At 55.7% G+C, this 13227-nt stretch overlaps 1 protein-coding gene across 5 annotated transcripts in view; it reads left to right on the top strand.

The window, feature by feature from the left end:
* The first annotated feature begins 3625 nt into the window (after positions 1-3625).
* CCR6 (C-C motif chemokine receptor 6) overlaps positions 3626-13227 on the top strand; it is a 25915-nt gene continuing 16313 nt past the window's right edge. For 2 of the 5 annotated variants that reach the window (XM_032338492.1, XM_032338491.1), the window contains exons 1-2: positions 12835-12935; positions 13019-13136. Coding sequence is in view for 1 of the 5 variants with exons in the window: in XM_032338489.1 (XP_032194380.1) it covers positions 13061-13136 (76 nt within the window). In the remaining 4 variants the exon portion in view is untranslated. Of the gene's footprint in view, positions 3923-12834; positions 12936-13018; positions 13137-13227 lie in introns of those variants that run through there. The other 3 variants (XM_032338489.1, XM_032338495.1, XM_032338498.1) reach the window with 2 other exon arrangements.

Below are 13227 nucleotides of genomic sequence, written 5' to 3'. Positions count from 1 at the left end.
TAAACGTGTTTGGTGTAAAAGACCACCGTAGATCTTCTTTGGACACTTATTTATGTATCTGAGAGAGAGAGCAGGAGCAGAGGCGAGAGGGAGTCTCCAGCAGACTCCGTGCTGAGTGGGGAGCCCAATGCCGGGCCCCATCTCACGCCCGAGACCATGACCGGAGCTGACACCAACAGTCAGATACCGAACCAAATGCCCTGCCCAGGCTCCCCCATCATGGCCTTTTAGAGGAGCCTGGACTCCCCTAAACCATGCACAGTCTGCAGACTTCGGTAGTTGACGTCAAGGAGGACAGTTACACCCAGTCAAGATGCAGTCTTTGGTGGCAGTGTCGGAGATGGCCCTGTCTGAAGCTGCAGGTGACCATTACTTGCCTTCCTTCTTTCTTTTTTTCAACTAGCCTACCTTTGGGCCATCCCCGGAGTGTTCTGGGGGGCGGTCTGTCCTTGGGCCATCCCCGGAGTGTTCTGGGGGGCGGTCTGTCCTTGGGCCATCCCCGGAGTGTTCTGGGGGGCGGTCTGTCCTTGGGCCATCCCCGGAGTGTTCTGGAGGGCGCTCTGTCCTTGGGCCATCCCCGGAGTGTTCTGGGGGGCGGTCTGTCCTTGGGCCATCCCCGGAGTGTTCTGGGGGGCGGTCTGTCCTTGGGCCATCCCCGGAGTGTTCTGGAGGGCGCTCTGTCCTTGGGCCATCCCCGGAGTGTTCTGGGGGGCACTCTGTCCTTGGGCCATCCCCGGAGTGTTCTGGGGGGCGCTCTGTCCTTGGGCCATCCCCAGAGTGTTCTGGGGGGCGCTCTGTTCTTGGGCCATCCCTGGAGTGTTCTGGGGGGCGCTGTCCTTGGGCCATCCCTGGAGTGCTCTGGGTAGAGTGTTCTGGGTAGAGTAGGCGGAAGGTGTGGAACACTGGCACATTCTCTGTCTTACTCAGTTGGCTAAACCACAGCTCCGCTTGAATTAAGGTCTCCTCCTACACTGTTCTTGTGCCGACAGAAGGGGCGGGATATATCTAGAAAAAGAGGGCAAACGGTGGTAGTGGCCGCTCGCCGATTGTGCCCGGCGGGAGGGAATCCTCTGTCTTTTCCTCCAAACAGCTTCCTCCTTCCTATTTCTCCGGTTAAGACCGGACACCTCGGTCTCCATCTTTACGCTCAGGGGATGACGTGGTTTCCTGTTCACTGAGAACAGAGGAACCATCAGAAAGGAGCCTGCATAAGCACCTCCCCACCCCCACCCCCAGCCCCTGCGCCCACAGACGCTGCCTTGTCGCCCACGGGGGAGAGAGCAGCCCCGCTCCTTCCCCGCCCGGCCCCTCCCCCCGCTTGCTCAGCCCCCTTGGTCGACGGCACCACGGACGGAGAGCAAGGCCTTCTCCCACCCTCTTACACGGTCAACGTTTTCTTCTTTACGGGCCATTCCCATCCATAGGCAAACCTGACCCTTAATCCCTGCATCTTAACAAAATATCTTTGACTCTAATAATATCTCAGCAAATTCCCTGAGATAAATGTTCATCTTCTCCCCTATCTTTAACTCTCCCGCAGACGGGGTTTTTTCCTCTACACCACTCAGCGCAGCCGTGGCAAGGCTGCAATGATTTGCATGCTGCTAATTGGTCTACTGGCCCCTTTTTTCAGTTCTGGATCTGCCAGCAGCACTGACATGGTGGACCATCTGCTCCTTCTTGAAACACACTTGCACTTGGCCTCCAGATCTCAGAACCTGGGCCCCTTGTCTCGTCACCTGCGCCCACTCCCTTGGTGACCACATAAGGGATGAGCCTCCAGCCAGGACTCTGTCTGACCTCCGTGGGAAAATAGACGTCCACGTACTGGACATCGCCCTGGGCTCGTCTACTTCTTATCCAGCTTCCCAAGTCCCTAACCAACCTCCTGGTCTTCTCCTCACCCCCACCCTGCCTTTGCCTTGGTGTTTCCTGCTGCGCCATGAGCTCCCTGTCTCCAACGTTGCAGGCAAACACCTTGGAGTCACCCTTGTGCTGTCTTTTCTTTCAAACCAGTAGATGCGGCAAATCCAGCAAATCACTGTATCTGTCAGCAGATCCTGCTGGCATTGTCTTCGAAATGAGCCCACTGTCTGTTACGGGGGCCAGGGTCCTCACTGCACCTCGGCCTCCCTAATCCATTTTTGACGTTTTCCCGGAGTAATCTCCTTACATTGTAGATTAGGTGACACCCAGAACCTTCCACCAGCCTCCCACCTCACGCTGGCAGGAAGGTAAAGTCACCACCGTGGGCTCCAAGGCTCCATCATAGGGAACCTATCACCTCCTTACCTGTTTGGCTTCAACGTCCAGTGCCCTCTCCTGGCTCACGGCGGCCGCGCCCATCACACCTCCTCGAAGTTCCTTCATCCTGACTCGCTCCTCCCCAGGTAAACGCACGGCTCAGGCCCACCCCTCCTCCAGGCTCTACTCGAGTGTTGCCATATCCGGGAATCCTGCCCTGTGACTCCACGTACAGCAGGCACAGCGACCCCCATCTGACCCTCCGCAGCGCTTGTCACCATCTAACAGACTAAGCACCTTTTTATGTATCTTATCTACTGTGCAGCTCCCATGACTGGAATGTGAGCCCCACGAGGTCAAGGGTTTTGTCTGCTTTATTCACCGCTGCAACCCTTTGGCCTGGAAAAGCCCCCAGAGTGGCTGCTCAGTGTTTGCTGAGGGAGCAAAGACATTGAGCTGTGGCGTGAGGAGGACTTAGAGGACCCAAGTCTTGACTTGCGGAAGCCACGATTCCTGATGGATGTACGTTGGGGCGAATCACTGACATTCCTATGTGCTCGTCTCCTTCCGTCTGTGAAATGTTTCTGTTGGTGAAATACTTCACCCAACTTGTTTGTCAGGATTAAACGAAGTAATAAATGTGAAAAATACCTTCTAATTTCTACTACACAGAGGCCAATTAACTTGCACAGCACCATTTACGAGCACGTGAGAAGGAGAGGTTCGGACAGAGCAGATGTATAGTTTCCCTTTTGTCCAACGGAGTCTGGTGTTTTAGATCAAGGGCCGCTTTGGGACCTTTCTCGAGGTATTTATGGCTTGAATAATATTTATTTTAGATAGGTGGAGAACGTATTTCAGGTCATCCCTCAAACCAGAAGGCTTTTCCCAAACTGAATTTTGGCAGTTGCTCTGGGGCTATGAAGCCTGTTTCTGCTCTTCCTAAATAGGTCAAGTCACGGTGTGATGGCCACATGCTGCAGAAAAGGGTCAGTGAGACAATGGGCTGGGATTTCTCCTTTGAAATTGGGTTATGCCTGCTCTCGGAGATGGCCACAGGCCTGCAGGATTTGTGACACGCTGGTTCTCTAGTCATTATATTTTTACCATAAAAGCATTAGTCATATTTTTTTCAGGCTTTTTATTCTCTTAAGAATAGAAACATGGGTAGTCGATGATAAAGTTCATTTGGTATTGAATGGAGATTTTCAGAGAACTTTATAATCATTCTAATTAATTTGGAATTTCCAAGAATACAAAAAAAATAGTCCCCAGACTAATAATTCTGAAACAAAAAGAATTTGTAGGTAAAATCGAAATGATCGAGTGACCTACTTGCATACACTTGTCTTCCTTCCTACACCTCCCTTGTTACCTTTACACGATCTGAAGTACGTGCCGGCGGAGTCAACGCTGTGGTGAGGGAGTTCACCCCACCGCCCGGCCCGTGGGCACAGAGCGAGAGCAGTGGCTCAGAAGGTGGCCGAGCTGTGAGCATTGGGCCGTCCACCGCGGGGGGACCCTGGAGCGGCGACGCCCGCCCGCTGTCTCACGCCGCACCGAGAAGGCCTGGGCCGCTTCCACCCGGGGGGAGAGATCTACAGATTTAAGAAATCTGAAGTTTAAGGGGAAAGTTCAGTGGCTGCTCATTTGCGGAACAAAAAGCTACTTGTCCTTGGTGAGTTTTTGTTTTGTTTTGGAATTCAGAAAACACTGCGTTTGCGCCGTCTTCGTAACTGTTTCAGGCTTTGAAGGCAAAAGCAAACATTGCAGCGCCGGCTTCATTGAGTCGGACCTTGACCGATCGCTTATTCGAGCAACTTTGGTCGTGGCTTGGGGACAGAGAAGCAAGCGGACGTGTATTGGGCCTGTTAGGAGCTTCACGCTGTTCTAGAGACTTTACATTTATTTTAGGGAGTCCTGATGACTGTCCCAGGGGCAGGTGTGACTCAGGACAGGCACGCAGGATTGGTGTGGGGCCAAGAGATTTGAGTCCGGATTTGTTCGATTCCGGAGTCTGTGCTCTCTCTATCTCATGAAGATGTTAAATATGACCTTCAGTTGCTTGGGACCTGAGGCTGGGGGCTTGTACCTTGAAAGCCTGTCGCACTGGCAAGGAACCCCGTTTTGAGAGCAGTCGGCCGTATGAGCCATAGCCGTGAGGGAGAGATGCGGATTCTGTAAACCCAAGCCCAACACAGTCTCCCTGGCTCAGTGCGCGCTGTGGGCCCTGGGCTGTGTTCCAGGACAGTGTGCCGGTGCTTCTGCACCCGGACGGTGTGCGGAGCAGGTGTGAGGCTGTGGGGGCGGACTGCCGTGGAAGGGCAGGGAAGGCAGGGGACGGGGCGGGACAGTCCCGTGCAGACAGAGGAGAGAGCCAGGCCAGCCGGGCTGCTGGCGGGAGGAGGGGCCGGCGAGCCTGGGGCCCGGTCCGCAGAGGGGGCGAGGCTGGGTGTGAGCAGGCATCCACACGTGTGCACCCCTGGGTCTGGTTCAAGAGAACGCACCCGACTCTGACTCGTGGGAAGGTGTTCTTGTGATGACATCGTCTTCCAGGGGAAAGTGATAAACGCGTGGCAATGGGTTTCACGGTGTTGTGGGTTCCTGCACTGATGTCATTTAAAAAATACTGTAATTGTATTTAGATGACAATAGGGGGACGTCTGCTTTAATCGTGCGTTCTGTTTTCTCTTATTAAGTGTTTTAACCCTTACGAGCCTTCCTCTATCCGGAGGTCTCTAATCTAATAACAGACTCTCTAAGACAAACTGAGAAAGAGGAAGTGAACCCCAAAGAGACGGCAGCCGAAGTAAGCACCACAAAGCCCATAGCCTGAACCTTGTGAGTGTTTCTCCCCGGGGAGACCCTCGGGTGCACACTCGGAGGTACTGGCTCTTACTTTGGGTGCAGTTCCGAGAGGCTGGCGACTGGGTTTCCCAGCGCAGAGCTTATTGGAAGAGGAAAGGTCACCTGCTGGGGTCAGAGGCTGGGAGCAGCGGGCTGCTGGGCTGGCTTCCAGCGCAAGCTGGGATGGAGAATTCCCAAACCAGCTTGATATGCTCACCCTGGGGTCATTCAGTGTAGACAAGCAAAGGGTGGCGAGTGTTTGAGCCATCTCCGGGTGCAGTGTGGGGCGTGGCCGCAGCGGGGAAAGGCTGTGGGGGCTACGAAGGGCACGGGCTGGGGCCGGACGTCGGCGATGGGCCCGGAAGACCTGTTTGAGCAGGAAACTCATGGATCAGGTCCCCAATCTTAAAATACGGGTCTGCACACAATCAGCCTTAGTTGACAGGTAACACAGGGCATGTTTCCAAGAGCAAGAGTGGGCAGAGCGGGCACCGGCGGCTGCTCTGGTGTCCCCGACCCATCCTCAGGGGCCGTGATGGCCGCGCCCGGGTTTCACCATCTGAAAAGGATTCCATCCCTGGGGCGACTGAGTGTTTCGGAAAGAAATACATTCCTTTCTACCTTCCAGACATTGTTTGGAAGCAGAGCCTGCGGCTCGCAGTGGGGAGAAAGAGACCCGCGGGTGTGGAAGGCAGGGCAGGCAGGGGAGGGGAGAGAGGCGAAGACCAGGTGACACGCGGAGGCTGCGAGGGGGTGCGGCCACCCAGGAGCAGCCCGCGGCACCACGACGGTGGCCCTGGGTGCGGTAGGACCTCCTCCAGGAAGGGGTCCCGACTACTCTGAGCCGGCTCGCCCGCGTGTGGGTGTGGGGTGTCCTGGGGGCGGGGTGGGCGCGGCCTCTGGGACCCCGACTCAGCACCCTTCTCCTGCGTTGGGGTCCCAGGTCGGAAGCCCTCCGCGCTGCTCCCAGCCCCGGGGTGGGGGGCTCAGTGCACCCCCACCCCCGAAGTTCCAGGGGCGAGCGGACGGTGAGATTCGTGAACCTCAGGTTCCGAGCTCTTAACGGAGGCCCCGAGACTCCTCCTGCTCGAGCGCGGTGTTCGCAGGACCCCAGGCCCCAGCCAGCTTTCCGGGTCAGAAGCTGCATTTTCAGCCCCGGAGATCCACAGGCAGAGAGACGAGCCTCACCCGTGGGGAGCGTGTTGTGTTGTGTGTGCACGCGCGCGTGTGCACAGGGTGTGTGTAGGTGGATGTGTGGCGGGTGGGTTTGTGGGGGGTCGTGGGGAGCAGCCTGTGACGGTCCCTCTTGACGTTACCCTTTCTCATTTCTGTAGCGCCGGCATCAATCCGCGTGGCTGTTCCCTTTAGAGTGACACTGCAGGTCTTGAATCTGGGTCACCGGGGAGCACAGTGCATTGGGGGGTTCCCAGCCCTGTGCTGGGCGCCCTCCCCTGTCATGCACGGCGAGCCGGTGAGGAACTGAGGCGCCGCTGTCTTTACCGGCTCAAGGGAGGCGCCTTGAGACTACTGTGGGTTTATGTAATATCAGAATCATTTGCTCGGAGGCCCCCGTTTTCTCTCCCAGATTTCTTGCTGGGAGATAAACATGTTTTATTAAGCCACTACCCACTGTTCTGTGTGTCTCATTAAGTGAAAACACGATAAATTAAGTCAGTCTTCTTTGGTTTTTTTGTCAGTTTGAGCTTTTTCCGATCTAGTGACCCCAGGTGCAATGATTCGCTTCTCCCCTCCCCCATGCCCTTCAGAAGCTGTGGCTGACACCGGGGCACCCGACCGCCTCTCCAGACACATGGGTGACTCTCGAGGTCGGATGCAAGGCCATGGTGTCCTTTGAGCTCCCGATCTGCTGGGACAGGGGCTAAGGTGGCCCTTCTGTCATCCTCGTTCTGTAATCTGGTGAAACCCAGAGTTTTGTGTTGTTGTTTTTTTTTTTTAATATTTTATTTATTTATTTGTCAGAGAGAGAGTGAGAGCATAAGGAGGGGGAGCAGCAGGCAGAGGGACAAGCAGATTCCCCTCTGAGCAGAGAGCTTAGGTCCCAGGACCCTAGGACCGTGACCTGAGCTGAAGGCAGACACTTAACTGAATGAGCCACCCAGGTCCCCCAAGTTTTGTGATATTTTTGAGTCTCAGAGACCAGTCCCATTGGAAGTTAGTTTCAGAGCTTCTAAGAGCTATTTATTGACTGTCTTGTTCGGTCAAAAATACCGTGTTCTCTGCTTTCCTGTGCTGAGCCCGGCCAGTGTCCAACATCCCACACCTTTCCTGCATCTCATTTGAAACTAAATAGCACGTTCCTGTTCTGGAAACCGACAGAGAAATTGCCATTACAGGAACACTCGGACAGGGAAGGTGGTCAGGAGCGATCTCTCGAAGGTGGGATTTTTTCCAGCAGTGATATGTGTAATAGTTGCTGTAATAGTGATTTCCCTGTTCTTAGAAATTGTTTCATTATGCAAACAATGTCTCTCATTGTTGAACGTGCGGAAAGCCCGCGTCCTTCTCTGTAACCCCGGGCAGCCCGCGCGCTCATTTGAATGTACTCCCAGCCGACATTCTGATCAGAGTTTTTTCACAGTTTCTCACTTTTACTTATAAAAACTCATCATTTTTCACACTTTCTGTGTCTAGAACATTGTGGTCAGAGGTAGAACTTTAAGTTTAGGACCTCGAACAAAGTGTCGTAGACGCGGCTGCTGTTGCGAGGCCGACTCGACGCTTTGGAGCCTCTCTCTGCCCCCATTCCAGAGATCCCGGCGCTGAATAAGGATGATGTTGGTTCAGGTGAGCTCATCCCTGAAACAGCGGCTGTGCCAGGCACGAGATATGTCTAGAACGTCCTGCGTGAGGGGTCGTGTGTCCCCATGGCTGAGGAGCTGGGCAGCCGCCTTGCACAAAGCGTCAGGAACACAATTTCAAATCCTCACGAGGGAGGCTGGACGCGTAGGAGCTCTTTCCGGGTCACCTTCCCGTCCCTAGCTCTCGCGGACCCCTCGCGCGGGCAGCCTGGTTTCCTCGGGACTCCTCCTCTTCCTATCTTTTGGCCCAAGTGTCTGTTTGCTACTCCCGAGAGTGAGGCCAGCGAGCGCTGGTCCTGTGGGGGGCAGCCCCTGCCCCGGGCCCCGGGCCCCTGGTCCAACAAGCCTCCCTCCTTTCTCAGTGTCCTGCTTTCAGGCCCGTCCTGCTTGGGAAGGAGGCACCCAGCCCCACTAACTGTGCCAGAAGGGCTCGTCGGTCCCGATCCTTGCTGCCAGGACTTCAGTGACACTTGAGTGACGAGGACCTGGGTGACAAGGACTGTGCTGCCCTCAGCACTGAAATTTCCACCCACCTGCCTTGGCCAGCCAGCGTGGTTGGCCATCCTGAGCCCGACAGCCCCATAAGGAAGACAGGGAGGTCATGCTGGTGTGAAAGGCTGAGCCCCGTCCCTGTGGGCTCAGGGGTCCCCGGCTGGCTCAGGCAGGCCAGGATCTATGTCCTCTGCACCGGCGGCTGTGTGTGAGGGTGGAGTCAGAGGCCTGGAGCTTTGGGTGCTTGGGAGGGGGACTGGGCAGAGGGCAGTGTCTACCTCCAGCCCTGCCGCGGAACCCAGGACTGGGTCCCGGGGGTCCCGTGTGAGGGTCAGAGGTGCTGCCTGATGACCCCTAGGGTGAAGCATGAAGCATTTTAAGAGATTTATTTGAGAGAGAGGAAGAGCAGCGGGGGAGGGGCAGAGGAAGAGGAATCCCAAGCGGACTCCGTGCTAAGGCCGTTGCGGGGCTCGATCCCACGACCCTGAGATCACGACCTGACCTGAAACCAAGAATCCGAGGCTCCGCCGACTGCGCCCCCAGGCACCCCCGAGGCATGAAACTTTCACCCGTGTCGGCTGCTCTCTGGGGCTTCACTCTTTCTCTGAGTCTCTTGGCGGACCTGTTGGCAACACACGGGCCACGGCTGCGGCCTCCGCCCCCCAGCAGCGTCCTCCGAAAGCCCTGGGGCCGGCCTCCCGCGGCCGCGCGCACCGAGAGTCGCTGGCAAAGGGTGCTGCGGGCTCGGGAGGTCGCACCGTCAGGTTTCAGTCCTCACTTTCCTTCCTCGGCACTTCCTGCCTCGCCTGCCCCAGGATCTGCTGTGAATTTTTTTTTTTTTTTAGATTTACTTATTAATTTGAGAGGGAGAGAGAGAGCGAGAGCAGGGCTCTATCCCAGGACCCTGAGATCAGGACTGAAATCACGAGTTGGACGCTTAACCGACTGTCATCCAGGCGCCCAGGAACACTGGGTTAATTCCTCTGGCCACTTCTTTCTGGTCTTTTTGCCTCGCTTCAATTTGTCCTTCGGCTCCTAAGCATAAGCACACGCTCCCAGCCTGCTGTCCACACCTCTGGGCTCAGTCACAAGCTCCTGTGCAGAACGGCGGGCGGCGCTGCAGCTGGGGCGCCCCGGGCACGGCCCCTCCGCGCTCACTCACTTTCATCCTTCAGAAATCTTCACTCTTTATCTTCTCGATGAGGAGACAGACCCCGGAGACTGACTTGAAAAACAACTAACGTGGGACTGAGACGGATCTAAATTCACGCCAGTAATGACCAGTTACACAGACCTTCATTCCCGCACATTCTGTGCCGGACGTGAAACCGATTTCCTTCCCCTCACACACGTCTCTGGAATGTCGCCACAGGAATATGTTAGAAACTTGGAAGTAAGTTCCCAGTTCTTCCCAGTTCTGCCTGTCCTGCTGAGATGGAGAAATTGGCATCATTTTAACTCCTTCTCTGTCTTGTTTCTTACTGATCTTTCACAATATCCCCCAAACATGCGTGAACTTTGGGATCAGAGGACATGACCTTGAGTCTTAGCACTTCAACTTACTAAGCGTATACATTTGAGGAAGTTGCTTTATTTCTCGGAGTTTCAGTTTGACAACATCAACACTACCTTGTTGTGAGGGTTGATGACACCGAATCAGGGAAATGTCAAGGTATGAGCCCAAAGCACCTGGCCGCTGGCCTTTAGACCGCCAGCGACCGCTCCCCCCCTCCATGACTCCCTCGTCATGGAGGCAGTTCTTCTTCTCCAGTCGGTTCTCTGAACGTGCTCCCCATCATTCCACGACTTGCAAAGCTCCCTGCTGCCCCAGCCCTCTGTCGCTTCTCCCGTGCCAGTTCGTGTCTGTGCTTCCTGCGCGGGCGCTGTTCGTCTCCATAGCCCCTCCTCCGTGGCTGAGCGCCAGCCCCTCCTTTTTCACAAAGACTGCTCGGACCGGTGCAGTGGCTAGAAGCACACACTCTTTCCCTCCTCGGAAGGCTCCACCTCTCAACACTGTCTTCTCAATGATGAAGCACGCTCAGTCTTGCCAACACGGCAGTGTAGTTAACACCAGGGACTTTTCTCTGTTTTCCAGCGGTGTAAGTTTCTTAAAGTCAGGAAATAAATTGAACCACGTATCTGTACATAGTATCATGCCTGTGGTAGTTATCTAAAAATATGAACTTATAGGAGGCAGATGAGGTTGGAGTGGTTTTTATGAGTCCAATTTTCAGACCAGATAATTTAGGACGTAGAGTCAAAACTCTGCAGGCCCAGAGCTAGAGCAGGTAGTGAACACGAAGCCTATACAGCTTGAAATCTTCGTAAATTCTAAAATTTGAGATGTCAGCCAAGTTGGTAATGCCCCCTGTAAAATGCACTTTTATCCTAACTGGGAAGTTTGCTGATATAATTTGCTGAGTAGCATTTTCTTAATTTTATATGGAAGAAGAGAGGTAGATCCGAACAGCGTGGCATGGACCCACGCCGCTGCGGAGTCTGAGATCCGATTTCCGGTGTCGCCCGCTCCCGCCTTCCCACCAACGCCGCGGTTTTGGATTCCTCCTCCCTCGCTCTCCCTGGCCCCGCTTCCCGCACCTGTGCTAACCGCTGCCTTTCTCGGGAACCGCGGTTTGTCTGTCCGCCCGCCTCCGTCCCCGCCTCTCTGCTTCCCACCTTTCTCTCTTCCCCTCCCCCTCCCCCTCCTTCCTTTTATTCCCTCCCTCCCTGCCGTCATTCCTAAAAAATGTATGTTTTATTTTGATTTTGAGACCTTTTTCTTGCACCTTTGCGGTGTCGGGGAGGTCTCGCGCGCGCCGTGAGAGTAGAGAACAGTTCCTGTTGTCTCTTTGCTGACGAACCACCTGTAGTTGCGGCTCAAAACAATGATGATTATTATTGTTGTTGTCGTTATTATTACTATTATCTCTTGTGGCTCTGGGGGTTGACCGGGCCCAGCCGAGTGCTTCTGGAGCAGTTTCAGTCAGAGGGCGGCTGGTACCAGAGTCACCCGAAGGCTCTAGTGGGCTGCCTGGTGTCCCACTGGCCTGGCTGGCGGCAGGGGTCCCCGTGGCAGCTCTCTGCCAGACCGCCTACACCCAGCCTCTCCTTGTGCGGTTTCCGCTGGGTTCCAGAAGGAAGCATGCGTCCCAGGAGGCCCCGTGTGCAGCCTCAGAAATCCCAGATCACGACTTCTCCTCTCTCCTACCCGTCAGGCGGCTGGCGGAGTTGTTAGAGCAGCGGCCCAGGGCCGACGGGGCGGCAGAAGGGGCGTCCGCGTTGCAGCCTCAGGCCCGGGGCCAACCCTGATGGTCTGGGCGTCAGGCCTCTGGTTGGAAGGATCTGTAAAGCTGATTGAGTCCTTTGTCTTCCCTTAAGGAAACAGCTCAAGGCAGACTGTGAGGACATCCACTTGACTGAAAAACTTTCTTTACACAATTGTTGCTTGAAATCATGGACATTTTTTAGGATTTTGTAATGTTTTCAATTTAAGAAATTGTTTATTCATAGTGAAACACATTTCCCAAGTACCTGTTTTTCCTTTTCACCTTTTCCCTCTTGCGGGAGCCGGGGTGCATTCCCGGACGCGTGTCCGTGGCCACAGCCTCCCCTGCGTGCTGTGCTCCCGAGTGTCCGCGGCCGAAAGGGCTCCTGCCCGGCCCTGGGCGGGACCAGCGCTTAGAACCAGGAGCCTCTGGAAAGCTCGGGCCGGTGCAGCACCCCCGACGCACCCCACGCTGCGAAGCGGTTCCTCCCGGATGCGCAATCATCTAGAACCGCAGCCAGCGTCGGGCTGAGCGCTCCGCCCGTGCGGCCGGGCTCCAGCCGGGGAGATCGCGCTTGTGGATGGGTCGCCGCGGCGGGGGTCGCCCGAGGCTCACGCGGCTCTGGGTGTCTGTGAAGTGAGCGGTGCCTGCTTAAGTGGGAGGATGGTCGCCTCAGGCTGAGTGCTCGGGGGGTTCCACGCAGACCTGTTTCGAGAGAGATGAGCACACAATGGCTCTGAGCTTCCTAAGGACGGTGTCTGGTCTGGATTTGCCGACAGAACTGAGCGGATATTGGGGCAAAGATCATCGCGAGCTCCAGGCCCGACGGGAGTGCCGGAGCGCGGCCAGCGCCGGCGGCGACAGGAGAGCCGTGACGACCCCGCTCCCCGGCTTCTCCGAGAGGCGACAGGATGGCCCTTTCCTCAACCTGCCCCTTCCCGGGTTTTTGTTTTGGGGTTGGTGTTTCTTAGCGAAATCAGACCTGTTTTTCTGTCTTTTTTCCTTTTTTTTAAGGCAGACCGAGTCGAGGGCTATAATTGCCCCAGGAAGGCTCACTTCCCCACCTGCCCGCCCAAGGAGACCATCACAGGGGATGTTTGTGGGACTCAGCAGAGAGCACAGGATGTGCACGTCCCCAATTCCCCAGGGGGCCGGTGTCTTCCTCTGTAAGGCCTTTGGGGCCATAGAAGGCCCCTTCCAGCCGCTTCCACCCACAGCAAGAAGCAGAACCTCGGAGGTTGGGGGAGGTGGTGAAGGGGGGGTTGAGGTAAGGGAGGGAGGAAGGACAAGGAGGAGCTCCCTCCCCCGACCGTCCGCCCGCCGCAGCGCAGGGGCAGCGAGGGAGTTAAGGTGTTCCTCTCGCACAGCAGAGGCGACAGGCTCGCTGCGTCGATGGACATCTTAAGCTCTGTCCAAGAGCAGCACCTCTTGGTGTGGAGGGACTTTTATTCAGAAGGACTTTTGTCAGGTAGGGACAAAGGCAGTGGGGGTCCCCGAGGCCATAAGACCTGTGAGTGGCTCAGAATCAAAGAGGAAAAGGCTTTTCTTCTACGGAGAAA

This window comes from Mustela erminea, chromosome 4 (assembly GCF_009829155.1).
Source record: "Mustela erminea isolate mMusErm1 chromosome 4, mMusErm1.Pri, whole genome shotgun sequence".
In the NCBI taxonomy this organism is placed as follows: domain Eukaryota; kingdom Metazoa; phylum Chordata; class Mammalia; order Carnivora; family Mustelidae; genus Mustela; species Mustela erminea.
This window is presented reverse-complemented; position numbering and strand designations above follow the sequence as displayed.